This window comes from Zootoca vivipara, chromosome 15 (assembly GCF_965207765.1).
Source record: "Zootoca vivipara chromosome 15, rZooViv2.hap1.1, whole genome shotgun sequence".
Lineage (NCBI taxonomy): Eukaryota > Metazoa > Chordata > Lepidosauria > Squamata > Lacertidae > Zootoca > Zootoca vivipara.
Window position 1 is genome coordinate 4,139,979 of NC_142598.1, and position 27,459 is coordinate 4,167,437.

The 27,459-nt window shown below is 49.4% G+C and overlaps 1 protein-coding gene across 2 annotated transcripts in view; it reads left to right on the plus strand.

Annotated features, from left to right (window-relative positions):
• Window positions 1-13,923: 13,923 nt before the first annotated feature.
• SLC6A8 (solute carrier family 6 member 8) overlaps window positions 13,924-27,459 on the plus strand; it is a 37,764-nt gene continuing 24,228 nt past the window's right edge. The window contains exons 1-4 of one of the 2 annotated variants that reach the window (XM_088658682.1): window positions 13,924-14,689; window positions 22,361-22,492; window positions 23,410-23,662; window positions 23,815-23,947. In XM_088658682.1, the coding sequence (XP_088514808.1) occupies window positions 14,413-14,689; window positions 22,361-22,492; window positions 23,410-23,662; window positions 23,815-23,947 (795 nt within the window). In that variant the 5' untranslated portion in view covers window positions 13,924-14,412. The remainder of the gene's footprint in view (window positions 14,690-22,360; window positions 22,493-23,409; window positions 23,663-23,814; window positions 23,948-27,459) is intronic. The other variant, XM_088658683.1, reaches the window with a different exon arrangement.

Here is a 27,459-nt window from a genome sequence, read left to right on the forward strand (position 1 = left end):
GGAAAACCATAGCTTTAACTATACGGAGCTTTGTAGGGAAGGTGATGTCTCTGCTTTTTAAGATGCTGTCTAGGTTTGTCATTGCTTTTCTCCCAAGAAGCAGGCGTCTTTTAATTTCGTGACTGCTGTCACCATCTGCAGTGATCAAGGAGCCCAAGAAAGTAAAATCTCTCACTGCCTCCATTTCTTCCCCTTCTATTTGCCAGGAGGTGATGGGACCAGTGGCCATGATCTTGGTTTTTTTGATGTTGAGCTTCAGACCATATTTTGCGCTCTCCTCTTTCACCCTCATTAAAAGGTTCTTTAATTCCTCCTCACTTTCTGCCATCAAGGTTGTGTCATCTGCATATCTGAGGTTGTTGATAGAAATAACCTGCCTTAATTAGAGGCTCCACTTGCCTTGCCATGGCCAATGCCTATTGATAGACCCAGGGCAAGTTCAAGATATTTTGCTGCCTGAGGCAAATGGCACTCACAATTCTAACAAACCACTCAAATTATTTTGGCCCCCGAGGCAGAAAGTCCCAGGCGCATGTGTCTCTGCCCCCCTATGACAGTAAAAAAGGAAAATAACAATAATAAATTCAAGTAACTAAAACTGGGCTGCCCTTCCATGACACCCAAACCAGCTGAATTATCATTCAGCAACTTGAGGTGGCTGCCTAATGCAGCTGGTTTGGGGTGTCATGGAAGGGCTGGCCTAGGATAGACGTATCCTCTCATGTCCACAATGGTCTAGAAGGGGAGGGAATGTGGGACTGGCAACCTAGGAGGAGGAGGGCAACTGATAACTTCTAGGGCGGCACAAGTTATGGACCATCCTCCTTTCCAAGAGAAAGATCAGTGTTTGCATTTGTGGAGAGAAATGAGCTGTTTTGCTCATTTGTGGACACTAGATGGCATGTTTGCTTCAGTAAGGCAACAGCACTCAAGCATATGGTTGTGGGCAGAACACATGTATGTTGAAAAGAATTGCATTTGAGGCTATAGACAATATGGAGGATGGTCACAATTTAAGCCAGCCTTCCCCAACCTTGGGCCCCAAAAAGTTATTGGACTACAATTCCCACCATCCCTGAACATTGGACCATGATGGCTGGTGCTGATGGAAGTTGTAGTCCAACACCACCTGGGGACACAAAGTTGGGAAAGGCTGATACCGTATGAATGGGGTTTTTGTGTGTATGTGAATGGGAGACCATCAAGATTCCATGATCATATGGAAGGCAGACAGTGTCATGTGCCCCTGGGCTTGTGGTAAAGAGGCACAGACCAACCTCCACTGAGGTAGAGGATCGCATATTTGAATGCTAAAAAGACTATGCACACACACACACACACACACACACACACACACACACACATATAGCTGGGAGGAGAAATATCCAGCCTTTCCTTATCCCTAAGGGGAATGTAAGGGGGTCATTCCAACACATAACCTCAAACTAGGGACCCAGGTGGCGCTGTGGGTTAAACCACTGAGCCTAGGGCTTGCTGATCAGAAGGTCGGCAGTTCGAATCCCTGTGACGGGGTAAGCTCCTGTTCCTTGGTCCCAGCTCCTGCCAACCTAGCAGTTCGAAAGCACATCAAAATGCAAGTAGATAAATAGGAACTGCTACAGCGGGAAGGTAATCGGCGTTTCCATGTGCTGCTCTGGTTCGCCAGAAGTGGCTTTGTCATGCTGGCCACATGACCTGGAAGCTATACACTGGCTCCCTCAGCCAATAATGCGAGATGAGCGCACAACCCCAGAGTCGGTCACGACTGGACCTAATGGTCAGGGGTCCCTTTACCTTAACCTCAAACTGGCAGCCTAAAGTGGTAGAATCCAGGAAAAGCTTTATCAGTTGATCCCACCAAATGTACAAATGGGTCATAAAGCAACTAACTAGGACAGCTCACTTCAGGGTGGATCACTAGTTAATGGGTATTGGGAAAAGATCCTGGAGAGCCCCTGCCAGTCAGTGTAGCCATCACTAGACTAGACAGGCAAATAATCTGACCTATTGTATGGTCTGTTGCAATGGCGCAGCGTGGAGATGCTGTGGGAGCCATGGCTCCAGGCACATTTCTTTTAGGGGCGCAACCAGGCGCCCCCATGGCAGGCTCCCTCACTGGAGCCTAACTCCAGCTTGTGCGGGAGCTGCAGAGACAGCTTCCTTGTGTGGCCCAACGTCGCCAGCTACAGTTCCACTCCCAGGTCCCAGGGGGGGTGGGAGGCTGTAGCATGCAAAGCACCTGACCACAACAGGCCTCGCCTCTGTCGGGGGTGCGCCCCAGGTGCCCACCCAAAGCACCTTTAGATTACGCTCCACCACTGGCCTGTTGGTTGGCAAAAAGAATTAGTTATAAAAAGGAGAATTCCCTGGGTGCCAGGATCCAGGTTTGGGGCAAGTGCTTTTTGGCGAGAGAACCCCAGCAGAGATTTAAAACCACAAAACATGCAGCAAAGTAAAGCATGGAAATATAGGCTGTTAGACCTTTAAAATATGTCCTTCTAAGTCCCTTCCAAAATTTCTCACTCCCCCTGGCATGGAAAATGACCACACATTTGGTAAGCTAAAAATTGTTTATTTACAAACTCTTCAAAGATCAGATTCATGTGCTTTTGCATAAACTAGCATTCGGAAAACACAGGCAGTAAAACTAGATTATTGTTATAGGAACATAAGGATGGCTTGTAGAAATACAATCATGAGAACAAGTAATCATGAATGTATAATAAAAAGGATGTCTGGAGGTACCACCCAAGTCTCCAGTTCTGAGCAGCCCTGTGGCCATTTTGGAACAGGCATGAAATTCCACCTGGTTACAGTAGGGGGCTCCATGTCTATTCCACATGTAGAACTCAGCCAGAACTTCCTTGACTTTAAAGACCATCATAAAGACAGATCACGTTGCCACAGGATGGCTCTGGAAATATTTGCAGGGCAGAACCTCAGAAACTCGGGACAAAATAAGAACTAGAATTCTGCAGTAGGAATTAGTTAAAGACGCAATTCAATACTGATTTGGTTTTTAAAAATATGCAACCTTCCCAGTAATACTATTATTCTGTAAAGCACCCTGTGAAGGGCAGTAGATAAATATAATATGGATGGATGGATGGATGGAACAGAACTCCTCTGGAAGCAATGTTATCAACTTCTGTTGATGCACAAGAAATACCATGACTGCTATTAATGGGCATTGCTCCAAGAGATGTTGCTCCTTATTCCCTGTTCTCCTCCTTTTTGAGGGAGGAGAATTGATGCTCACTGAAACATTTGACAACTTCCAGGTATTGCAAAAAGCTTTGAATTTGGACGATAGAATAGAGCGAGGAGGCAAAGGGGGGGAGCAATAGGTTTTATTAAATTACGCTGTAGGCTGCAACTTGGTCAGAAATACATTGCACTACACCAGTGACTCACAGGATTAAAACCTCATGCAAGGTGGCAAAGTCCTGAGAGATCAAGTGACGTGCCCAAGGTCATGTGAGGTATATATAACGGCAGAGTTGGAGTGTCTCCCTTTACCCTTCTTACCCCCACAATTCCTCCCATTCATTTCCTTTACTGAAAAGCCCTGGAGTGTTTCTGTGCTGCTCTGTATAAGAATCAGCTGGTCTGTGGGTCACTGCCAGTTTTCCATGCCAAACCCAGATGGTCTATGGGCCAAAGCCAAACCCCAGAAGGCTTTGTGTGTGAATTGCAGTGGAAATCTCATCACCTTCTGGGGCAACACGGAAATCCCCCCTTCCCTCACCACCCATCTTTTGCAAAATTGCTCATCCCCTTTGATTTTCAGCAGAAGAAATGAGACTCACCATCTGGTGACTTTTCCTCGATCTGGGATAGGTGACAAGGAATGTGTCAGCTGAAAAACACATGTCTTCACACACACACATTTTCAGAAAGGCCATGAGTTTCCTCCCATAATGTAAAGGGAAGCAATATGGAATGGGATATGGGGCCTGGAAGAGGCAGGGACAATGAGAGTTTCAGGTGAAAGCCTGAGGGCAGGAGGATTTTGGTTTTTTTGTCTCAGTGCATGGGCGTACCCAGCATGGGGCAGGGGGCAGCTGCCCCCCTAGAAGCAGGGCAGCTGGAGAGGACAGGCAGAAACGCTGCCTGCTGTGCTCCGCCTCAGTCTGCTTGGCTGAAGCGAAACGGCAGCAGCGGCAAATACATGCAAATGAAGTGCCGTGGAGCATTGCGGGGCAGCACTTTCTGTGCTGTGCTCGCTGTGACTTGAAAGAGTGTGGGCTGAAGTTAGCCCAGGTCCAGGTCCAGGTCCAGGTTTCCTTCAACGGAGGTTCAGCTTCGCTGCTGCTGCCTCGTTTTAGTCACCGCTGCCATTAAAGGAGCGGGCGAGGCAGGAGTGCAAGCGCGGGTGGCTCCGTGTGCTGCCTTGCAAACGGCCCCCTTTCCTCTGGGGGGCGTGGACGTTGACCATGCCTCCTGGGGGGATCCTGGCCATGTCATTGCCACCTAGCCAATCGGGTGGCTGGGGGCGTGGCTGGTGGGCGTGGCTGGTGTGCCCCCCTAGCTTTGATCCTGGGTACGCCCATGTCTCAGTGGGACAGGAAATGGGGTCATATTGGACTTCTCTCTTTTAAGGAGCGGCCTGATTATTATTATTTATTTATACAATACAATTGAAGCACAGCGTACCTCTATGGGATTCCATTAGGAGCTGGGCAGGTTCCTCTCTGGCAATTTAATGTTGATAATACAGGGGAGAACAGAGGGAGCAGTGAGGAGGAGCAAAAGTAGAAAAGAGTCCTATTATTAGATAAGAAGCTAAGAAGAACCTTGCTGGATCCGACCCACGGCCACCTAGCCCAGCAACCTCCCTCACAGTGGCCAGCTAGAGGCCCCCAAGGGAAGCCAACAAACAGGACCTGAGTGTGTGTTTGTGTATGGGAAAGGGAGGGGTGGGGAGAGGGGAAAGGGGGCAGGACACTGTATTTTTGATTTGATTTGAAGCTGCTGAGCACCAGCCCTGTGACAGATGGCGTCCTCTCAGAGGAAGGGGTTTCTCCCCTGCTCAGGGCAGCAGGCAACACACTTCTAGGTGGTAAGATCTGTCAGGGTTTGTAATCCTGACTTCTCTTTCACCCTATATGAGCCTTCAGGTGGGAGCTCTTGGCATAGTTTTTGCTGCAGCCAGCATAGGTGTGGGTGGCAGTCCATCCATGGGGCCAGGAGCAACAGCCCCTCTTTGGCTTGGCTTCCAGCAGAAAGAAGCTCATTGGAATGGAGCACTGGCACAAAGGGGCTGGCCCATGCCCTCGTTCCAGCCCCAAAAGGCATGACACCTTTTGGTGTTGCCCCTTCAGTGGAGGCCCCGCCCCAAAGGCAGCATCTATGACGAAGAGTTTATACAGCACCATCTAGACAGAATTGTGCTTTACAAAATTCATGTTTTGTGGTTAAACCACTGAGCCTAGGGCTTGCTGATCAGAAGGTCGGCGGTTCGAATCCCTGTGACGGGGTGAGCTCCCGTTGCTTGGTCTCAGCTCCTGCCAACCTAGCAGTTCGAAAGCACGTCAAAATGCAAGTAGATAAATAGGAACCGCTATAGCGGGAAGGTAAACGCGTTTCCATGTGCTGCTCTGGTTTGCCAGAAGCGGCTTTGTCATGCTGGCCACATGACCTGGAAGCTATACGCTGGCTCCCTCGGCCAATAATGCAAGAGGAGCGCGCAACCCCAGAGTTGGTCAGGACTGGACCTAATGGTCAGGGGTCCCTTTACCTTTACCTAGATGTAGATATGAACAATAAAAAAGGATGTGAACTGTTGAATTCACAGAGGCAGATATCTGGAGCAGGGCTGGCCCACACATAAGGCAAAAATGAGGCTCCTGCCTCAGGCAGCAGGTTCCCCAGGGGCAGAAAATCCCGGTGTTGTTCTTGCTCCACCGCCTCTTGTTCCTGATGCTGAGCTTCACCCGCCCCTTCTTCCATGGCGGGAAGGAGAGGTGCCTCATTTTGGGGTTCACCTCAGGTGCCGAAATGTCTCGGGCTGGCCCTGCTCTGGGGAGGAGGTGGAGCCCAGAATGGAGCCAAGGGTATTTTTATTTTGTCAATTTGGGGACGGAGCCCAATTGGGGGGCTGGGGGCAGAGTCCAGCACAAAACCTGTCTGTTTAAGTTGATGTACAACTTTAGCCTTCCTCCTGTTTTTCTGGCAACCAAAGGCAAAGCAAACAAACCACCAAGCTATGTGTGCTGGAATTTTTTAAACCCAGACGGTTAGCAGCCGTACATGAATAAAGAGTCTTTCCTGTTCCTCGGTGGGTAGGAGGTGAGGGGGTGGGAAAGACACCTACCCACCCATGAAGGAGAAGCTTCCCCACCCTAGGAAGAGACAGGAAGGGACAGATCTTGCCAGGTTGGCGTCCTTCCCTGGCATCATGTGCCTGAGCTTGGATTCTTTTTTTAAAGCGATCTCTCCCAGGCAGGGTTAAGAGGCAAATCCTGTTTATTTCAGGAGGTTGGTGGCTTATGCAGCGTGCTGGGGATGCAAAGTGATTAGAGACATAAATTATCTTATGCCGAAGAGGGCCAGGGGTGCCAAGCAAGGGAGCAGAGGAACCATCTATGCCTGGGTCTCGTTCTCACACATGAGACCTAACACTCCATCATTTAGCCCACCTTTTCAACGGATGCAACATTACGAGGGGAGAAAAATGACAGTGATCAAGATGACCTTGCATGGATTTAGCCACCTCTGAATACACTAGTTAGAACAGCAAAGTTTTTCAACTTTCCTCCCCATTCCACTCCCCCCTCTTGCCCCCCGAACACACACTTGGAGGTAGGGATCAAGATTCACAGAATTATGTCATAAACATGCATACCAAATTTCATTGAAATACCTCATGCTCAAGGGAGAGTATGGTTTACATATTTCCTGGCTCCTCTGAAAATGAGTAAGGTTTTAAGCTGGCTGTTGTTCAAACTTTAAATGGGGCGGTGGTGGTCCTGACTAGCGCCTGCTTTCAATGCAATGTCTCATTCTTCTGAGTATTTATCACTCGGTGGTGGGTTCTAAATCTTTCCTGGCACCTTTGGAAACAGCTGCAGCAAACTTCAATTGTGCAACAGAGTCCCGAATGTCCGCACTGGTTCAGAGCACAAAAAAGTGCATTTAGGATTGCTGCCTGAATCTTTCTGCTTTATAGCACAGTGCATGATAGTCAATACGTTCTATCTCCCTTTCCCTTTGAGGGGAAAAGATAGGCTCTGAGGTGGCATTTGAACTTGAAGCACAGAATTGTGTTCTAAGCACATGTATTAAATTCTGTTCAGATATCTCAATGATCAAAAGGGTTCTCATGTTATGAACAAATGAAATGCTGAATGGGCTATTTAAACCAAAGGCCTCCCACTGCATGAAGTGCAGAAGAAGGCAGCCAAAATGACCAGGAGAGACTGGAGCACCTTCTTCAAGGAAAGCCTGAAGCATCAGACTTTTTAAGGTTTAGAATGGGAGGGATGCGAGGGGAGTGCGCAGGTGCAATGGGGGTGGGCTGGTGGGTGGCTGAGAAGCAGCACTTCCTCTGGGCAGAGGAGGACAGACACCCCCCCCACTCATGCACCCACCCTTCGACCTGCTGCCCATCTCTCCCTCCGCCGCCGCCAATGCTGGGTCTTCTTAACCCCTTGCTCAATGCCAGCTCTGCAGTGCAGGATGCAACAACAGCATCCCTGGCAAGATATAGTGCAGACACTCCAAGTGTCCCTATTTTCCAGGGACATCCCTGATTTAGAGAAGCCGTCCTGGTTTCTGATTTCATCCTGAGATGTCCTGCTTTTCCTTAGGATGTCCCTATTTTCATTGGAGAAACACTGGACGATACGGAGTTATCCAAACCCAAGCCGTCTGAAGGCAATCCTGTACAAGGAAGTTTTTTTTAATGTTTAATGTTTTATGATGTTTTTATATACCGGTATGTTGGAAGCCACCCAGAGTGGCTGGGACAACCCAGTCAGATAAATAGTAAAGTTATCATTATGGAATGTGACGTCCCTATTTTAATCAGAGAAATGTTGGAGGGCATGGTAGTGTGATGACCTCTAATTTAGATAGCTTAACAAAAAGATTAGACACATTCAACAGATTTGCCAGTCAGGAATATAGAAACACAGGAAGCTATCTTCTACTGAATCAGACTCTTAGTCCATCAAAGATAAGCAATCAAATCAGTAATTGTGAATTTGTGTATGTGGCAAAATGCACATGCACACAATGCCATTCCATTTTGCACCAGGAAATGGAGGCAGTGAGAAGAGGAATCCTGACTGCTGGCTTCTTTCTGCTCTTAGGTTGCCAGCTTTTGATTGTACATTCTGGTACATGGAAGGCCAGGGAGAAGATGCTGGAGCAGCCCCAGGGACAGGCAGAGCCTGGCAGACACCAGCTGAAGCACAGCTAATAGTGAAAGCTTTTTGCTGGCAGATACAATGGGTTAAGCCCATGCTTTGTTCCAAGTGTGGGGTGAAGAAGGGAATGTGAGTGTGAAGGCAATCTCTAGAAGATTCCTCAGCTAAGGTGTTGTGTGGCTATCACTCACCATGCACTCTGCTCCCTTAGGCACAACAGAGTCAGGGCCTTTGAAAGTGCTCTGGGGTGCTGAGTTCATCAGCCTAGCTCATGCACGTGTGTGTGTGTGTGTGTGTGTGTGTGTGTGTGTGTGTGTGTGTGTGTGTGTTGCAGGGATGAACAATAAACAGCAAATATGATTGTGGATTCAAATATTACATGAGAATGCGGACACTGATGCTCACACTCCCCTGCCCCCAAAACTTTCCAGCGTTACTTGCAAAATGTGGGCTGTGAGCCCAAAATTCTGGCTTTTGTATTAAAATAACAATAGGCAACTGGCCCAGAAGCCACAAAGCCTGGTCAATTTTTTGTTGGCAATCCTAGCACTTCTGTGATTCAATCCACAGAAATTTCTTTCTTCCCCTGTTTCAGGGCCTGCAGTAGAGAAAAGAGGCAACAATATAAACTCTAAAGCAGGGATAGGAGATGTAGTGCCTTCCATACATTTTGGACTACAACTCCCATTATCCTTTGTCACCTGCCACGCTGCCTGCAGTGGGTGAGAGTTGTCATCTGACACATCTGGAAGACACCATGTTGTCTTCCCTGCTCTAAAGGGAGGTCTTGCCCAGTCCTGTTGCAGGACTCAGTTTGGATCAGGTCCAAGAACCTACTTTCAGTGCCAGAACATGGGCTTGGAGCAGACATCCCCAAACTTCGGCCCTCCAGATGTTTTGGACTACAATTCCCATCATCCCTGACCACTGGTCTTCTTAGCTAGGGATCATGGGAGTTGTAGGCCAAAACATCTGGAGGGCCGAAGTTTGGGGATGGCTGGCTTGGAGCACAGAGCACCTTTGAGCGCATGCACAGGGCATTCATTATGACAAGCAGTCTTGGCACAGCTGGAATGAGGGATCCAGGTCAGAAATTGGAGGAAGGGTTAAGCCCCAGCGCCTGGCATTTTAGAAGTTAAGCACTCCCTAATTTTCAGTGGGCCAAGAATCCAAGATCCCCTTCTGCTAAAGAAGTGGTGGGAGAAACCTGTGGCCTTCCAGACGTTGTTGGATCAATGGGGGGTTGCAGTCCAGCAAAATGTGCAAGGCCACAGTTTAGCCATCTCTTGCGTTAAAGGCTAGTGTATTCTCTTAACCACAAGGGAGCTGGTTTAGGAATTATCATGGGGCTTTGTGGTAGCCAAGAAAAGTTATGGTTGCTTGCAGATGATCCAAGACGTGAAGAAAGAACAGGCATGACTGTTGAAGGAAATTGGTGAGGTAAATGCAGGAGTATAAGAGAGTCCTATGCTGGATCAGATCAATGGCCTCTCTAGTTCAGCATCCTGTTTTCCACAGTGACTGCCTACGAGAAGTCCCGAAGCAAGACATGAGGGCAATAGCCCTCTCCCACTGCCATTCCCCAGTGACTGCTGTTCAGAAGCATCTCATCTTCTGGCCATCTGTCATGGATGCTTTAGTCCAGGCATCCCCAAACTGCGGCCCTCCAGATGTTTTGGCCTACAACTCCCATGATCCCTAGCTAACAGGACCAGTGGTCAGGGATGCTGGGAATTGTAGTCCAAAACATCTGGAGGGCCGAAGTTTGGGGATGCCTGCTTTAGCTGATATTCCTGCATTGCATGGGTTGGACTAGATGACCCTTGGGGTCCCTTCCAACTCTACAATTCTATGATGTTGGAGGGTAGTATGTAGCTATCAGAGGTCACATGAGTCCTGAAACCCTGCAAATAATGGAGCCTCTGGAGAGCTAGCAGGTGAGGAGGGAGGGGTTGTATGGCTTGGAGGGAAAATAGGGCTCACTGGTGCTTACCCCAGCCCCCAAAATATTGTGTTCCTCCCCTCCATTACAATACAGTACAAATACAACTAAAATATACAAATCAAATATATGCATACCATTCATTAAGGGATAGGGAAACTTCCATATAAATTAAGGCCCAATTTTTAGTTGTTCATAAAAATCAGTAAAGAAGTCTCATCATGTCTCCTTCTTGCCAATGCAAAGAGCAAATGCATGCATTTAGATTATTCTGCCATTTTGGCTGCTCTCCATATTTCGGTTAACTGCTGCTTGAAGGCTTGAGACCTGGGGCATGACAGACCATTTGTTTGCATTCTCACAGCAGTCAAAAAGTTCCAAACCATAATGATGGTGCTGTGTAGGGGTTTGGGCTTGTTAGCCTGTCTAGTGGCCCAAACGACAAGTAATGGCTCCCCAGGCACAGTGAGCCCTGGAGCCTTTTTCGAAGTTGGGTTTAGGTCTAAAATATGTGGCGTCAAACTGACAAAAAAAGGCATGGACAAAGTCCAGAGGCAAAATCCTGTTGCAACAAAAACAACAAAATAGCCTTGTGGCGCCCTAAAGACTAACACGTTTGTTGTGAAATAAGCATTCATGGGCCATAGTCCACAAGGGAGCATCTGACGGAGGCTCTGGCCTATAAAATATTATAAAACAATAACCTTGTAAAGCACGTAATTTCCTACATCAGGTGTAGGGAACCTTTGGCCCTCCAGATGTTGCTGAATAACAATTCCCATCAATCCCAGTAAGAACGGCCATTGCTGGATTAAGGGTGTTGGGGGTGGTTCCCTTGCACAGGATGCTGAGCTGAGGGGGTACAAAATTGAGAAGATCCATCCTTGAGAAGATTCATGGGGGGCCACCAACTTCTGGCCTTGTTGAGGGTGCCATACTACCAAAGATGACCAAAGTCTGCTCCTGAGTGGCCTGTGATGGTATGGGGTTGTGGTTCAGCAACATCTGGAAGGACAATGACACTCCACACTCATTCTACTCCACACATTTACTCAGAAGTTAATTTCACTGTGTTCACTGGGGGTTAACCCTGATTGTTAGATCCAGTCGCGGACGACTCCGGGGTTGCGGCGCTCATCTCACTTTATTGGCCAAGGGAGCCGGCGTTTGTCCTCAGACAGCTTCTGGGTCATGTGGCCAGCATGGCGAAGCCGCTTCCAGTGAACCAGAGGAGCGCACAGAAACGCCGTTTACCTTCCCTCCCGAGCAGTGCCTATTTATCTATTTGCACTTTGACGTGCTTTCAAACTGCTAGGTTGGCAGGAGCAGAGACTGAGCAACGGGAGCTCACCCCGTCGCGGGGATTCAAACCGCCGAACATGTTCATTAGCAGACTGAAGCAGCTACCTCAGGAGATCAATGCAGGTTGACTGAGGAGTGTTGCCAAAGTGTTAGAAGACAAGAGTTGTGCGCACTACATCAGAACCTGGCCTGTGTCTGCTAAGGTAGCTGACTGCCATTGCTTATAGTGGAGGACACTGATCCATTGTAATTGCTGAAGTACTGTGTCCACGTCTGGGTACCACAATTTAAGAGGGATGTTGATAAGCGTGCAGAGGAGACCAACCAAGATGATCAAGGGACTGGAAACCAAGCGTTATGAGGAATAGTTGAAGGAGCTGATATGTAAAACCTGGGAAAGAGGAGAGTGAGAAGAGATATGATAGCCATCTTCAAATATCTCAAGGCCTGTCAGATGGAAGAGGGAACAAGCTTGTTTTCTCCTGCTCTGGAGGCTAGGACTCGAACCAATGGCTTCAAGTTACAAGAAAGGAGATTCCAACTAAATGTCAGAAAAAACTTTCTGACAGTACCAGCTTTGACAGTGGAATGGTCTCCCTCAGAAGATGGTAGACTCTCCTTCCTAGGAGATTGTTAAGCAGAGCTTGGATGGTCATCTGTCATGGATGCTTTACAGTAGTTGAAATTCCTGCATCGCAGGGGGTTGGACTAGATGACCCTCGGAATCCCTTCCAACTCTACACAATTCTATGGTTCTAAGATTCAACTTCCAGCCTACTTGACTTCTGTATGTGGGATTGTGAGGTGGAGAGAAGGGAATTTTTTTTCTTTCACCTTAGACAGCTAAATGCATTGGGCCAGCCAGTAACTCTATTTAGGACTGCAGCCAAAGTATTTTAAGGTGTCACATGACTCTACTGCTTCTCATGTGCAAAGGGCCTTGTATCACTGAGTGACTACAAGCCCTCCTGACCCATATGAGTCTGCAGCACGGGATATTTGTGGGGGAGGGCATGCACAAAGAGTTGAGGTGAAGAGGGTTTTTTGCTTCATTTAAAGCAGACTTTGCCAATCTCCAGATATTTTAGACCAGGTTGTTCCAATGTGTGGCCCGAGTTCCACGTGTAGCCCTTGAGGCCTTTTTTGATGACCCTCAGCAACATATGACACCCCCCTCACCCCCCCCAGCCCTTGTGCTGCCTTCCCAAAGCCCAGTGCTTTGGGAAGGAGGTGTGGAGCCATTAGGACCCTGTCGAAGTATTGCTGGGGCCCACTTGGAATGAAGAGCTGCTGGACCTCTCTGTTTTAGACTGGAGTTGTAGTCCAAAGCATAGAGGACACAGTTCAAACAGAGTATAGTAGTATCCAGCCCTTGGTGAAATTTAACATTTCCTTATTGCCATTTAATCACCAACTAAGGGACTCCCCAGCTCCAATGGGAGGTGGGAAGATATATGCATAAGGTGGATGCGAGCAGCTTTTGAAATTATCCCGTGCACATTACAGGATTGATAACAACAATGAGCAGAAGAAGGCATAATTCAGAGGTTTAATCCATAACTGCTAGGGAAGGTAACCAACCACAACAAAGAGAAGAGAGTGTTGCGTTAAAGCACAGTTAGGAAAGTGCCGCACGCGGGGAGGGGGGACTCGGGGGAGGGGAGCGTTTGCTGTCATAGACTAACAGGCTGCGATCCTAAGCCTGCTAAACAAGGAAGTACGTCCAGTTTTATTCAAGGAGGCGAAATCGGCCAACGAGGCCGGCGCTGCAAGGGACGGGGCACCTTAACTCCCAGGCTCCGGTCACAGGAAATATTAGGGGGCGCGTGTGAGGAAGAGTATTGGGGAGCACCAAGCAGCAGAGCGGATTTCTTTGGGGATATTTACAGCTGGATCGGATGGATCCTAGCAGGCATATTCAGCGCCCTAAAGACGACGGGCTGCTGCTGCCTTTCTCTTTAAACGCAGGTCGCGTCGCGAAAACCTCTCCCTTCGGAGCGGGAGGTGAATATTCCAGATGGATCCGTGCATGCAACTACAGCCTCCTGCGGAGCGAGCGCAGGTGCAATAGGGGTGGGGGGTGGGAAGCAGCACTTCCTCTGGACAGAGGAGGACAGCCCCCCCCCAACCGACCCACCGACCCGCTCCCCGTTTCTCCCTCCTCGCGGCCGCCGCCGATGCTGGAGCGCAGCGCGGAGGCGGCGGGAGGAGGAGCCGGCGGCGGATCCCGGCGGCGGCAGGCGCGGGGGCGGAAAGGAGGGATCCTGACGGAGCGTGACGTCACGCGCGCTCCCTCCAGCTGCCTTTGAGGGAGGCGAGTGAGCGGCGGCGGCAGCGGCAGAAGCGCAAAGGGAGCCGAGGCGGACGGGCGCGCAGCAGAACAGGGAAGGGCTCACCGACCCCGCTCCGGCCGCGGCCCCTGCTGAGCCTCCGGGCCGGCCACTGCGGGGGTACCCCCCGCTCGGCTGCCCTCGCCGACCTTCGCCCTCCAGCAACTCCCTTCCCGCGTCCACTGAACACATGAGGTTTTTCAGGTTGACCTTCAAGTGCTTCGTGGATTGTTTCTGAGTCCCCCCGGACTCGCCCCCCTGCGCTCCCCCCACCGAGCCCCTGCCCCAGCGAGACCCTCCCTCTCCGCCGGCGCCGCCGCCCGCCGCCCGCCGCGAGCCCCTTCGAGAGGGGCACCGGCTGCCGCCGAGACCCCCGACGAGCCCGCCTGCCCGCCTTCCTTGGAGCATCGCCGCCCCGATTCGCCTGGAGGGGGGCGGCAGGGACTCGGGGTCCGGCCCCGGCGCCATGGCCAAGGGGGCTTCGTCGGACAGCAGCGGCTGCGGCGGCATCTACAGCGTCTCCGTGGAGCAGCAGCAGGACAAAAAGGCCGCCATGTGCCCGGGAGTCCCCGCTGCGGGCAAAGGGGAGGCCGCGGACCCTCCTGGGCCGACCGTGGCCCTGCCGCCCCGCGAGAGGGAGACGTGGACCCGGCAGATGGATTTTATCATGTCCTGCGTGGGCTTCGCCGTGGGGCTGGGCAACGTGTGGCGCTTCCCTTACCTGTGCTACAAGAACGGGGGAGGTGAGCAGCTGCGGGCACGTGCCGGGGGGCGGGGTGGTGCAAGGGGGGGTCCCGTCAGAAGGGCGCCCACCGAGGGGAGGACGGGTGTTGCCACTTAGGTGTGAGGGAGCAATTCCTCAGCAGGCGGGGATCGGGCCCTGAGAGGCGAACCTCTAGCAGGGGGATCTGGACAGGGGAGCTTTTTGCAGAAGCCGAGAGGCAGGGTGTCCCCCCCGCGCGCGCCCCCGTAGAAGTATGTCCAAGATCCAAGGTAGTCCAGCCCAGCAGTGTGGAGCGTCGACAGGCGTTCAGCCTGGGAACGGAGAGGGGGATCTCCAGGCGTCCCTTCCTATTCCCTGAACAAAAGGGCTGCTGTGTTCCATTCACGGACTCACGGCGGCAAGAGCAAAAAAGGCAAAAAAGATAACTTGGGATTCATTGGGAGAAAAGAGAGAGATCTCCTTTCCTACAAAAAGGAGGATGCAGCGTTGAGCACTTCTGCTTTTGGCCCCAGACGCTGTTTCAAAAGTCAAGGCACACACGTGTAAAGAACATGTCTCTTGGCATGTATAGAATGCATTTCCCTTCCTAATGAATGACCACAGCCAACCTTCACGCATCTGGGATCAAGCTCCTGGGTGACTACAGTACTGTACTGGGTAATCTTCGGCTCCAGAAGGACCTCACATTTTAGAAGTGAAACACCCTCCCCTTGAAAAATGAGTCATGGCATCACTTGACGTAAGGAATCTTGCCAGGTTGAAATTATGGAGGCAACAGAGAGAATCCGGAGGTGAGGTGCCTGGAGGGAAGATGAGGGGGGGGTCCTGGTTATTGACCTGTAAAAAGGGACCAGGGGTGCCCATTTGAATAAAATATTTTTGGGTGGGGCAGGTAAGCCCTGCCTTGTCACCCTTAGTAGCCCCCAGTATTCAGTCACTCGCCTTCCTTCACAGTCGGGCTACTTCAGCCTACAACTGTGGACCAAACTAGACGGTGCAAGGGAAGTGAGGGGGGCACCTTGACCGCCCCCGCCTACTGATTTATGTGGGGAAATCCTGCCTCCCCACCCTCATTATTATTGCAAAGTATTTTTTTCTCTCAGGTAAATTTTGAAAGTGGACTTGAGCCTAGTTAGTTACAGGGGGACGCAACCTCACAGGAGGCATTTTTTTAAAGAGAGAGTTTTGTATACATATGAGAGATTAAGCACCCCATTATCCTGTCCCCATTGGCAAATGTGGCTGCGAACACATGTTCACTGAGGTAATGTCTAGCTTGATGCTTTGTATGTGAGGGAGCACACAGGTGGGGGGAGATATTTTATTTTTCAGTCTATCTCATTTAGATCTTCTCTTTTCTCCAAGGAGGTGGCACACATGGTTGCCCCCCTGCCCCATTTTAGCCCCACTACAACGCTGTCAGGGAGGTTGGGCTGAGAGGGAGTGACAGGCTCAAGGTCACCCAAAGAGTTCTGTGGCTGAGTGAGGATTCGAACCCCTCAGGTCCTTGCCATCTGATGCTCTAAGCACTGCCTTCTTCAGGTTCTCTCAAAACAGATGGGCCTGTTATTTCTTAGTTTCCGTGGGGCCCAAATGTCCTCTTGAGGCAAACCATGTCTCAGTAAGTAATAAAATAACATATACTTGAAGCAAACGTCCCCTGGCATCAGCCAAGGGTGTACTGGGCGCAGTGACCGCTGCCTGAATCTGCAGAGAACCTGAACAGACAAGAGCTCTTGGGCAGATCTGCTTGCACTCATTAAATCTCAATAGAGCACCAGACTGTTAAGGTCAAGGATGACACATCAGACCACCGTCAGCACCAACCACCTCGCGATTGGTCCATTTTTAACCGATGAAGCAGGGGATGGATGTGGAGGAGGAAGTCAATGGGAAGCGAGGATCAATTTGTTTCCACACAGGTGTGTTTAATTGGCACAACATGGTGCAGGAAGCAAGTGTTGTCAAACTACAATGGAAGGAAAAAACTGCCAGGGAGAGATGGGGAAGAGGCAGGCAAGCACTGCCAGGGCTTTTAAGCTGAGCTCCAGGACCTGTTTCCAAAACATGAAACACAGGAAGATCCAGAGATGTCCGGGGTATGCTCTGTACATGCTCAGATGAAAGCCCCACATCCTAAAGGTTGCTACAGCCACTCCCGTACACCTTGGCTTACATGCCAGAGGTCACAGATTTTCAGGCCAGCCTGCATTCTTTCCTGATGCCTATCAGTTTAAAAATTAATTGAAAAGAAAGAAAAGAAAGAAATTAAGTGTTGGGGCTGCTGCTGGTGGGTATCAATCCAGCCTGGAGGTCTGAATCCCACCATGCCATTGGCACATGACCTCAGCATTGCTCCATTCCTGATCAAGTGTCATGTGACTATAGTGCATGATGCCAAGCCTGCTATCTCATTCACTCCCAGGCTGGTTGTTTTTTTCCTCATTGCCCTTTGAAAGCGAGGAAACAAAAACAGAAAGTCAGAAGTTATTCTGCAAGGGGAAGCATTCCTTGTGCTGGCCAGGAAGAAAGTGGGGTGATGAAATCACAGCTCGGGTGATGTGACATGTATTAAGTCACACACACACACAAGCCAGTTGCTCCCTGGTAAAATGACCTGGCCCAGCTGACAGGTCTGCATAGATGCCCCCCTGCCAAGTGCTCTCTGTGATGGGTGTACCTTTGTGCAGCGCCAACGTGATGCTGGGCTTGGACAGGGCAGACCCGGAATCAAACCTCACTCGAGTTGTGAAGCTCACCTGGTAACTTTAGGCCCAGTCACTATTTCTTAGCCTAATCTACCTCACAGAATTCTGAAGGGTGGGGAAGTGGGGTAACTCGGCTCTTTGGAGGAAGGGTGGGGGAAAAAAAACATAAAATAAATTCAGTGCAGATAAAATAGCTCTGGCAGCCCAATGCAAGAGTTTTTTCAGCTTAGCTAGCATAGTGCCAGGGTACTACCGTACTAACAAGATTGCCTGCAAACCACATTATCAGCTGCCCCTCCCTCCAGTGGTCTTACTCTTGCATTTTGCTTCCTGCATTAACTGAGGACTAGACACTTCTAAATAAAATATTGCCATTTTTTGTATTAAGAATGCTGTGTATGGTGGTGAGGGGGTGCAATTTATGCTTTGGCAGAAAGTCAGCTCTTAAGTTGGATCCCTGGAGCCAGTCTATATCTATTACTTGCATATGACGTACAGGTATTTAGACAGAACCCACAGAGGCTAACCCTTGTTTTCTCATAGAAACAAGGAGAAAAATTGTTCAGTCTCAGGTGAGAAGCAGCAGCATTGTGATCTGCAGACACCTGCTACTGGAACTGGTTAATGAAACTGGGGGGAAATGGGTACAGCCCCAGATATGTTACCCAGCCACCTCTTAGGTGGAATGAATTATTTCCCCTTTCCACTGGAAAGATCTGGGATCTGTCCTTCCTAAATGTTTTGACACTACTTGTATATCTTGTTATGCTAATAGAGCCTCACTGAATGGAGTAACTGAGCTAACACCCAAGGGATTGCCAAAATCTTGAAATTGGCAAGTGGCCTAGAGATGGTGTGTGTTTGTATGTCTTTGTGTGTGAGAATGGCACATGACTTATTATGTCATTAGAGTGCAGGGTTCCGCTTTTATCCAGCTTCTGTCCCGGGCTCTGAGGAAAGGATTTTTTTTTGTCTGGCCAGTGAAAGAGAAGGGCATGGCAAAATCCACTCCCAGCGTAGGCAGTTCATCACTCTTGACTCTCAACCCTGACAGAGTAAAAGTTTAAACTTTTCTAATAACATTTTGGGGCTCATAGGAGCTCGGAGTTGGTGAGGGAGATGATTCAGGCAGTGCAGTGAGCCAGAGCTTTAAAGGGGTCAGGAAGAAAACCGCATGGGACTGTGATGCGGAGGAGAACAAAACATGGAGAAAGAATCTTTTGGACTGATATGTAACATCACAGTTGTCTGGGGTGGGCAGGCCAGGGTTAAAGTAGCACATAAGAGAGACTGTCGTGGGACAACCTTGCTGGCCTGGGATGACACCCCCCACCCGCCCTGCTTGCTGGGTGCTTTCTAGGGAAAGTGGCAGGACAGGTGTTGGCTTGTGCTGAGACTGGGATAATCCACTGCCACCCCTCTGAGTGAGAGTGATGCAGGGATCCTCCCCTTTTTTAATCTGTAGGCAGCTGATGGAAGCTTCATTTGTATAAAAGCCACAGAAGGGCATAGGGCGGCTTGAGTGCCAACAGATTCTGCAGGATTCAGGGGCACAAGCGTGCTGCTCTGTGGCTTACAGGTGAATGTGTGAACTGTACAGTATTGCATCAAGAGGAGGTGTGGCAGGAAAGTTCTGTTTGCAGCATTGCATCTGTTGGCTCATTCACATGCACAATTTATTGCCTGATTTTTGGCCATCAAGCATTAAACAGACATGTTACCTTGAGGGCTGGGCTAGATTTGCTAGCTAGCCTGCCACGAGGCCTTATTCCTCCAGAGGAAACTGGTGACTCCCTGGCTCTGTGGCCTCAATGGCAAAGAACTTCCCTCTCCAACAAGGTCAGCTGGGGCCACCAGTCAACTGTGTGTTCAGGGCAGAAATGTGTTAAGATGTCACTGGTTTCTCTCATATGTGACTGCTAGTCTCCACAGAACAGGGATCTCTTCTGCTTCCAGGGATTCATTTTTCCATTTTGATCAGTTGCATCTCCCTGGCTCATGTTTTCTGGGTATGAATTCCCCACTCTGATTCAGAAAGAGGGCTATGGAATCCTTTTCAAAGGGCAGCAAAAGTTCTCAGTTGTCCCCATACAAATAGTCATTGTTTAGTGAAAATAATCAGTAGGTTGCATTTCTAATTTATTTCTCTAATTCCTGCCTTTAATGAGTCACTGATCTCATATATAAAGGCAACACATGAGGCATGTTTACACTACACATGTTTATTGCTATCATAATTGTGTAATTGTCATGCCTTCCCTCACAGAATCCTGGGAACTGTGCTGAGAATTCCATTGAGGTCCATGGGTTCCCAGAGTTCTTTGCAGAGAGGGAACACCTGCTACATACACACTCCATACATTACATTTTTTAAGGATGCTGAAGATTAAATTTGTCTAGAAGTTACATTATCCTGGATGGCCAGATGCATGGGAGTTAACTACTGTTACTCTGTTTTGTGAGATACACACTTTGCATGTTCTCAGAGGCACTTTTTTTTTATTACTTCACATATCTCAGCAATTGATTCTGGCTTTGAAACCAAGATGAGTTAAATGAGAGACAATAGATTTTGAAGCGAAGTGGGAGGCAGTTTGGGATCCAGGTGGCGCTGTGGGTCTAGGGCTTGCTGATCAGAAGGTCGGCGGTTCGAATCCCTGCAACGGGGTGAGCTCCCGTTGCTCGGTCCCAGCTCCTGCCCACCTAGCAGTTCGAAAGCACATCAAAGTGCAAGTAGATAAATATGGACCGCTCTGGCGGGAAGGTAAACGGCGTTTCCATGTGCTGCTCTGCTTCGCCAGAAGCAGCTTTGTCATGCTGGCCACATGACCCGGAAGCTGTCTGCAGACAAACGCCGGCTCCCTCGGCCTATAGACCAAGATGAGCGCCGCAACCCCAGAGTCGGACACGGCTGGGGCCCCTTTACCTTGAAACCAAGATGAGTTAAATGAGAGACAATAGATTTTGAAGCAAAGTGGGAGGCAGCTTGAACAGACACATGGGGCACAATCCTGCTCCTGCGCAGTGCCTGTTCATTTTTCTGCCTCTCAGGACCCAAATAGGGAGGGGTTGGTCCTGTATATCAGGACTAACTCTTGAAGAGATAGAAAACTCTTGTCTTGGATGGACGTCTTCTGACTGCAGTTGAGACGTCACATGATTGAATGTGTCTGCTCCATTTAAAACAACACCCTGCTATTGTTGTTGTTTAAAAACCTAGTATGTCAGGGAGAAAGTGAGGCTGGATTTGCTTCCCCCTGGTATCCTAATTTTCTCTGTGCAGGTATTTATTTATTTGCAGAGCATTATTCAGCCATGTGAGCTTAAAGGTAAAGGGACCCCTGACCATTAGGTCCAGTCGTGACTGACTCTGGGGTTGCGCGCTCATCTCGCATTATTGGCCGAGGGAGCCGGCGTATAGCTTCCAGGTCATGTGGCCAGCATGACAAAGCCGCTTCTGGCGAAGCAGAGCAGCACATGGAAATGCCGTTTACCTTCCCGCTGTAGCGGTTCCTATTTATCTACTTGCATTTTGACGTGCTTTCGAACTGCTAGGTTGGCAGGAGCTGGGACCGAGCAACGGGAGCTCACCCCGTCACAGGGATTCGAACCGCTGACCTTCTGATCAGCAAGCCCTAGGCTCAGTGGTTTAACCACAGCACCACCTGTGCGGGTATTTATTTATTTATTTATTTGCAGATCATTATTCAGTCATGTGAGCTTACACCTACACTAAGAAATGGTACAGGTTTACCCCCTCAGTGAGCATTAGGTGCCCACACGAGCACACACAGAATGAGGCACACTCCAGCACATCTTACTCAATTACATGCACTGCCAGAGCCAGGCTCCTTCCACCCTATGAGCACATGTATGCGCAGACAAGTGTTTGCAGTCCCTGAACCGCAGGTGCCCTTTCAAGCATACAGTGATGAATGGGTTCGCTGACCACTGCCCTGCTAATCCCCATGGGAAAGATCTTGCATCTCCAAGATTATCCTCTTAGCCAGGGATTTGCAGGAAGAAGAGCAAGGCTTGGGCCTTCCCATAGCCCAGGGATCTGTGATATAAATAGCATCCCCTGGAGTGGTTCACACTGAGACCCACGTGCACTGGGAAACACACAGGGCTGTCAATCACAGCCGCAGGGCTGGCCTGCAAGTGCCTTAGTGATGGCAGGAAAGATGTGGGCTGTTTGGGGGAGGAAGGCTGAGAAGCAGAAACAGCAGTAGACAGGCGGAACGGCACACTTTGAAGCCAACATGGGGAGTGTGAGAGAAGCCAACCCAAGCTAAGATGGAAGAGCTAGGAGGATAAAAGCTGCAGGGGGGAGAAACGGGAACGAGATATTCTGTATTGTAACTATTCTCTTTGCCGCTCCCTAGCAGCTATCTCAGGAATCTGCCCCTCTATATATTATGCAGTTATTTGTACATGCTGACTTTTGTGCTGCAAACAAAATATCTCTGAATGAAGCTGGAAGGTTATGTTTCAGTTGAAATGGGGGGAGGCAGCGGCATCAAGAAACATTGGTTCAAGCTGCAATTCCATGGAATCACAGAAAGCCACAGTTAGGTTCAGTTCCTAAGAATGGCAGTTTTATATTTGTGCTGCCTTCTACTCCTTTATGACAGCAAACAGTATGCTTCAGGGTGTGCTGGTGATGTCAGAAATCAAAAGGCTGAATAGGATTTCTAACGGTTTGCATTCCAGTGTCCAGTGTCTACAAACGGAAGCAGAACAAAATGTGCAAAGCATGAGAAGTCTTGCAAATTTCTGTACTTTATACATGGCACAGAAATAAGCTTTTTTTAGCGCAGAATTTGGGTTAGCTTGCTACAGATTTTTATTATTATTTTAGGACAGAACACATAGGCCAGCCCATAGCTGGGGGAGGGATTGAAGGGGGCTGGGATTGAAGGGGGCTGGGATTGAAAAATGAGGGAGCTGTTGCTTACTTTGTGCTGCTCACCTGGCCACAGGTGTTTTCCTCATCCCTTACCTTCTTATTGCCCTCATTGGCGGGATTCCCATCTTCTTCCTGGAAATTTCCTTGGGGCAGTTCATGAAGGCCGGGAGCATCAACGTATGGAACATCGCACCACTGTTCAAAGGTAAGAGACTCCTCCTCCTCCTCCTCCTCCTCCTCCCCACTCCAAATCTGGGGCTGGTTCACAACAGGTTCTTGCTTGCAATGGAAGGTCCAGTACCTCACTCGCCCCACACAGGCCTCGGGGGCTTACCTGGGAACAGCAGGGAACAACACTTAAGCAGTGCTATAAACCACCATTTAGGCTGTAGCCCTTTCCCAGCCTCTCTAACCAAGCCAGTTTTGCTGATCTGTATCTGGGTTTGAGCAGAGAGCTCCACCTATTACTATGTAAATTTCATTCATACATGATGTTATATGAAGCGGAGGCGTGAATGTAGTCCCTGCAGTCTACATCAGACGTGTAGGAGAGGGGGGCGGAGTGAGGTCAGGGGTTGACAGTCAACAATGTTAGCAGATAGCAAGAGAATAAGAAAGCTGAGGCAAGATGGAGTGTCCTAAAGTAATAAAAAATAATAAAAAGGAAGAGGCTGCAGGGAGACTTCGTGATTCTTCAGGAGCTCACAGTGTTGTATTGCCTGCAGGAATCATATTAAGAATCTTGGCTTTCATTAAAAAAGAAAAGTTTCTAGCCCTCCTTATGGCTGTGAAGGTCTATTGAAATCTCAGAAGCCAGAGAGGTGGCAGAATAAGATGCCCACCTTATTCTGGAGATGGGGCTTCAATCCTTCCCTAGTTCCTCATTTCTTCCCATAAGGAGCAGAAGCAGAATAAGCTCTTGTGCAGGGGTGCTTAATTTGCACAATCTATACAGGTTTCAGAATCCAGGTTTCCGCGGTACATACACACCACCCGGTTAAACGCACACCACCCAGTACGATTGCAGGAGGCAGGTGTGTCAGCGACGCTTTTGAGCCACCTGAAGAAGTGGCACCTCATTGCCCCAGGCTCCTCTTTTCACGCAGCTCCTCTCTCCCACAGGACTGGGCTTTGCCTCTATGGTGATCGTCTTCTATTGCAACACCTACTACATCATGGTGCTTGCCTGGGGTTTCTATTACCTGGTGAAATCTTTTACGGCCACCTTGCCCTGGGCAACCTGCGGGAACCCCTGGAACTCCGATGAATGTGTGGAGATCTTCCGGCATGAGGACTGCGCCAATGGCACCGCCACAGGCAACCTTACCTGTGACGAGCTCTCCGACAAGAGGTCGCCTGTCATCGAGTTTTGGGAGTGAGTGCTGGCATACACTGGCTGGTCTTTACTCCCGGGGTGAACTGGGTTGCCTTGGGCAAAACACGCTGATCCAAAAAGACCGCCAAGCCCCTCTCCTTGCCTGCCGCACCCTAGCCGGTGCTCACCTGTTTTTTTCTCCCGGATTGCAGGAACAAGGTGCTGCGTCTGTCGGGAGGCCTGGAGCTCCCTGGTGAGATCAACTGGGAGGTGACCCTCTGTCTGCTAGCCTGCTGGGTCCTTGTCTACTTCTGTGTCTGGAAGGGTGTCAAGTCCACAGGAAAGGTAGGGGGCTTGGGGAGGTGGCATGACTCCAGGGGTAGGAGCAAGGGGAGAAATGTGTAGGTCAACCGGGGCAGAGGTCATCCAGGACTCTTGGCAGGGTAGGCGATTCTCCTCAGAGGAGGCGCCAGCACCGGCATTTGCCTCCTTTAGGAATAGCCAACATGGTGTGTCCCCCACAGGTTTCCAGACTCCCATCAGCCCCAGCCAGCATAGCCAGTGGTCAGGGGCGATGAGAGTTGTAGTCCAGCAGTTTCTGGAGGGCTCTGTTCCCCTCTCCGCCCAGTTTCTGTCCTGTGTGAAAGACCTATCTGTCTAAAAGAGCCCCAGATCCACTACTTGAGGAGGCCACCTCCTATTGTGTCAACTGCAGCTTCCTCTAGAGGTGTCCTGCTCCCACAGCATAAGTTTGCATCTCTCCTTCCATTTGCCGATGGACTGAGGCAGGAACAATGTTTGACAGCCGCAGCCAAACACTCCCTTTCTCTGTCTTTTTCCTGATGGCAAAGATATACCTGGTTAGACAGTAGGGTAAACATTATCTAAATATGTAAGCAAGCAATAAATTTTGTGTGAGGAAAAACTTGGACGTTCCCACTCAAATGAATCACCCGAGGAATTTTGAAACCAGTTCCAATAAGATGATTAGGAATTCCTGGGGGATGGAATGTTCTGAGTCAAACAGTTTTGTGGGTGTCATTTCTCTTTCACACACACACAGATACTGTTTGACGTCCGCTAGGAGTCTGGGGCAGTTGAGGCAGCTCTCTACGCAATACGTTCTCCTACCGCTTTCAGTTGCTGAGAAATGCAGCAAGTGGGGGAAGAGCTGCTGTGCTCAGGTCTTGCTTGCATGCTTCCCACAGACACCTGGTTGGCCCCTGTGAACAGGATGCTGGACTCGATGGGCCTTTGGCCTGATCCAACAGGCTTCTTCTTATGTTCTTGATCTGGTACCTGGGCCAAAATAGAGGCCTCTTTGTTTCACCTAAAGTGACATTTTGATGCACAAGCACCTGAGGAAAGCAGAGAAGTGTTTTGACAAAGCTGGAAACCTTTCTCACCCCTATCCCTTGCGTTTCAGAGAAGGGTCATGTGGAGCCCATATGAAAACTGCTTTATACTGAGTCCTACCATTAGGCTGTCTAGACTAAGTAGCAGCTGCTCCCCCAAGACCTCAAGGGAGAAAAACGGCATTGTGGCTAACTATATGCCAGGCTTTCCTTTCTTAGCCCTGCCACCTGAGACCCTCCTAAAAAGGGAAATGCCAGGGGTTGAATTTGGGGCGTATGTATTTGGAATGCCTGTGCTCTGCTGATGACCTGGGGCCCATTCCTTTCTGTACACAAAAAAGAAAGTCACACTTCTCCATTTGCCATGCAATACGCATACACAATCTCTCTTTCTCTGTTGCGTGCATGCACACACACGTTCCTCTCCTCCTCAGACACCCTGCGCCTGTTCCTCCTTTTCCTGTGCACGGCCAGCACATTTGAAATCCCATCCGTCAGCAAGTTCCATGCCTGGGAGAGCCTGACATTTTTCACCAGACGACAGGCACACATGTGGCGTGGCTTCCCACAGTAGGCCACTGTTGTGTTCACAAGGCCTGACTGAGGAGAGACCTTGGCAGCTGCCCGCCCAGACCCACATACTCTCCCCAGTAGTAGTGGACAACGAGAAGTCCCCAGAGATCCAGAGGAAGGGTGGGAGTGAAGGGGAAGCATACAGAGTTAGGCCTTTATGTTTCTAAGAATGCCAGTCTGAAGAAAGTTGTTAAGGAGAGATGCCAAAGCATCTTTGCAGTGGAGAAACTGTTGATCACCCACAGGCTTAGTAAATTCCCGTCAGAAGGAAGCAAGATGAAAGCCAGCTTCGTGTGTGTGTGTGTGTGTGTGTGTGTGTGTGTGTGTGTGTGTGTCTATATCCATTTCTATCCTACAACAAAGAATGCTTTGTAATCCTGATCACATTGAGCATCTCAGCAGAGCAAATGTCTGGGGTCATGAGTGCTTAGGACTGCCAAGTCAGCCGCTCAGGAGAATACATCTGTGGCTTGAAATTCCTGAATGCAGCAGGAGATGAGTCAGATGTGTCTGTCCCGTCCCGTCCCCCCGAGCCGTAGCTAGGTAATCTTGCACCCCTGGCAGAATCGCCCACATTGCACCCACTAGCTGTGGATAAATTAGCTCTTCTTTCCGCCTCTCCTCCAACCCGCCCCCCGTCCACCCATTCAATTCACCCTCTATTTAAAACAATTTCTTATGAGGCAATAATCAATATTTATATTTATGGACATATTTTTAGCCGATTTTGTGGGGGGGGCATCATTTGCGCCCCTAGCGCAGGCCCAGCTCACACACCCCCAGCTACTGCCCTGCCTCCACCTCCCCCCTGTCTGCTATAACGGGCACAACTCCAGCTGTGTCATGCAGCAGGTGGGGGGGAAGGGGAAGCCTGATGTGACTGGAAGGCAGGGGAGTGGGCGCAGGAGAGCCATAGCTTCCTGGTCTCCCACAGTTTAGGGGTGTGTGTGTGTGACAACTGGGCCTGGGCAATCCATATGTGTGGAGGTCTTCAATCTAGAGCTGGCTGACACACAAGCTACAGGTATTTGAAGCACAGAAGGCGGGCCATTCCCCACAAGTCACAGCACATACATAGATGCTGCATGCAAACTGTAGCTTTAAAGCACACTCAAAGCACATCCTTTCCCTCAAAGAATTATGGGCATTGTAGTTTACAATGAAGTGTTTCAAATCCTTTGAAGTGTTTCAAAGGATTTGGGGCATCTTACCCAGTGGGGAAATTCATTGGTCACCTGACTCCATGTCACACTGCTGCTAAAAGTGCAGGAGGATGGCCATTTAAAAAAGTAGCCACTGTAAAATATCAATAATTTGTGCCCCTTGGCAGTGTTACTCCAAGGAGGTGCTTCAGCTATTCCTTTGCCAAAAATCCTAAGCTTTTCCCAAGTCTTCTTGCACATGTCCTCCCGCCTCCTGCCCCATTGCCTCCCCAATACTGAGCAGAGAGCTGAAAAGCAAAGCCTTTTCTTTTCAGGCATAACAGTCTCCTGCCCCTCGTCTCCGTTTTCTTTTCTTTTTAAAAATATTTCTTATTAAATTTTCCTAATAATAATAATAATAATAATAATAATAATAATTACATTCCATCTTAAATTCACCCATCTCAGTTCATTTCGCTCTGCCGAGCTGTGACTTCCTTCCCTCCCGTCACTCTTTTCTCGTAGTTCCTTTATACAAACTTGGATAGATTACATTCGTAGGATTTATTTCAGTCCCGCAAGTGTCCTTAAACTTCTACAGTTTTTCTCTATATAGTCAATGAATTTACTCCATTCCTTCTGGAACTTTCTCTCTCCCTGGTTTCGGATCCCGCAGGTCAACTTTGCCAGTTCTGCATAGTCCATCGTTTTCGTCTGCCACTCCTCAATCGTTGGTATCTCCTGTAATTTCCATTTTGGGGCTAATAAAGTCCTCACCGCAGTTGTA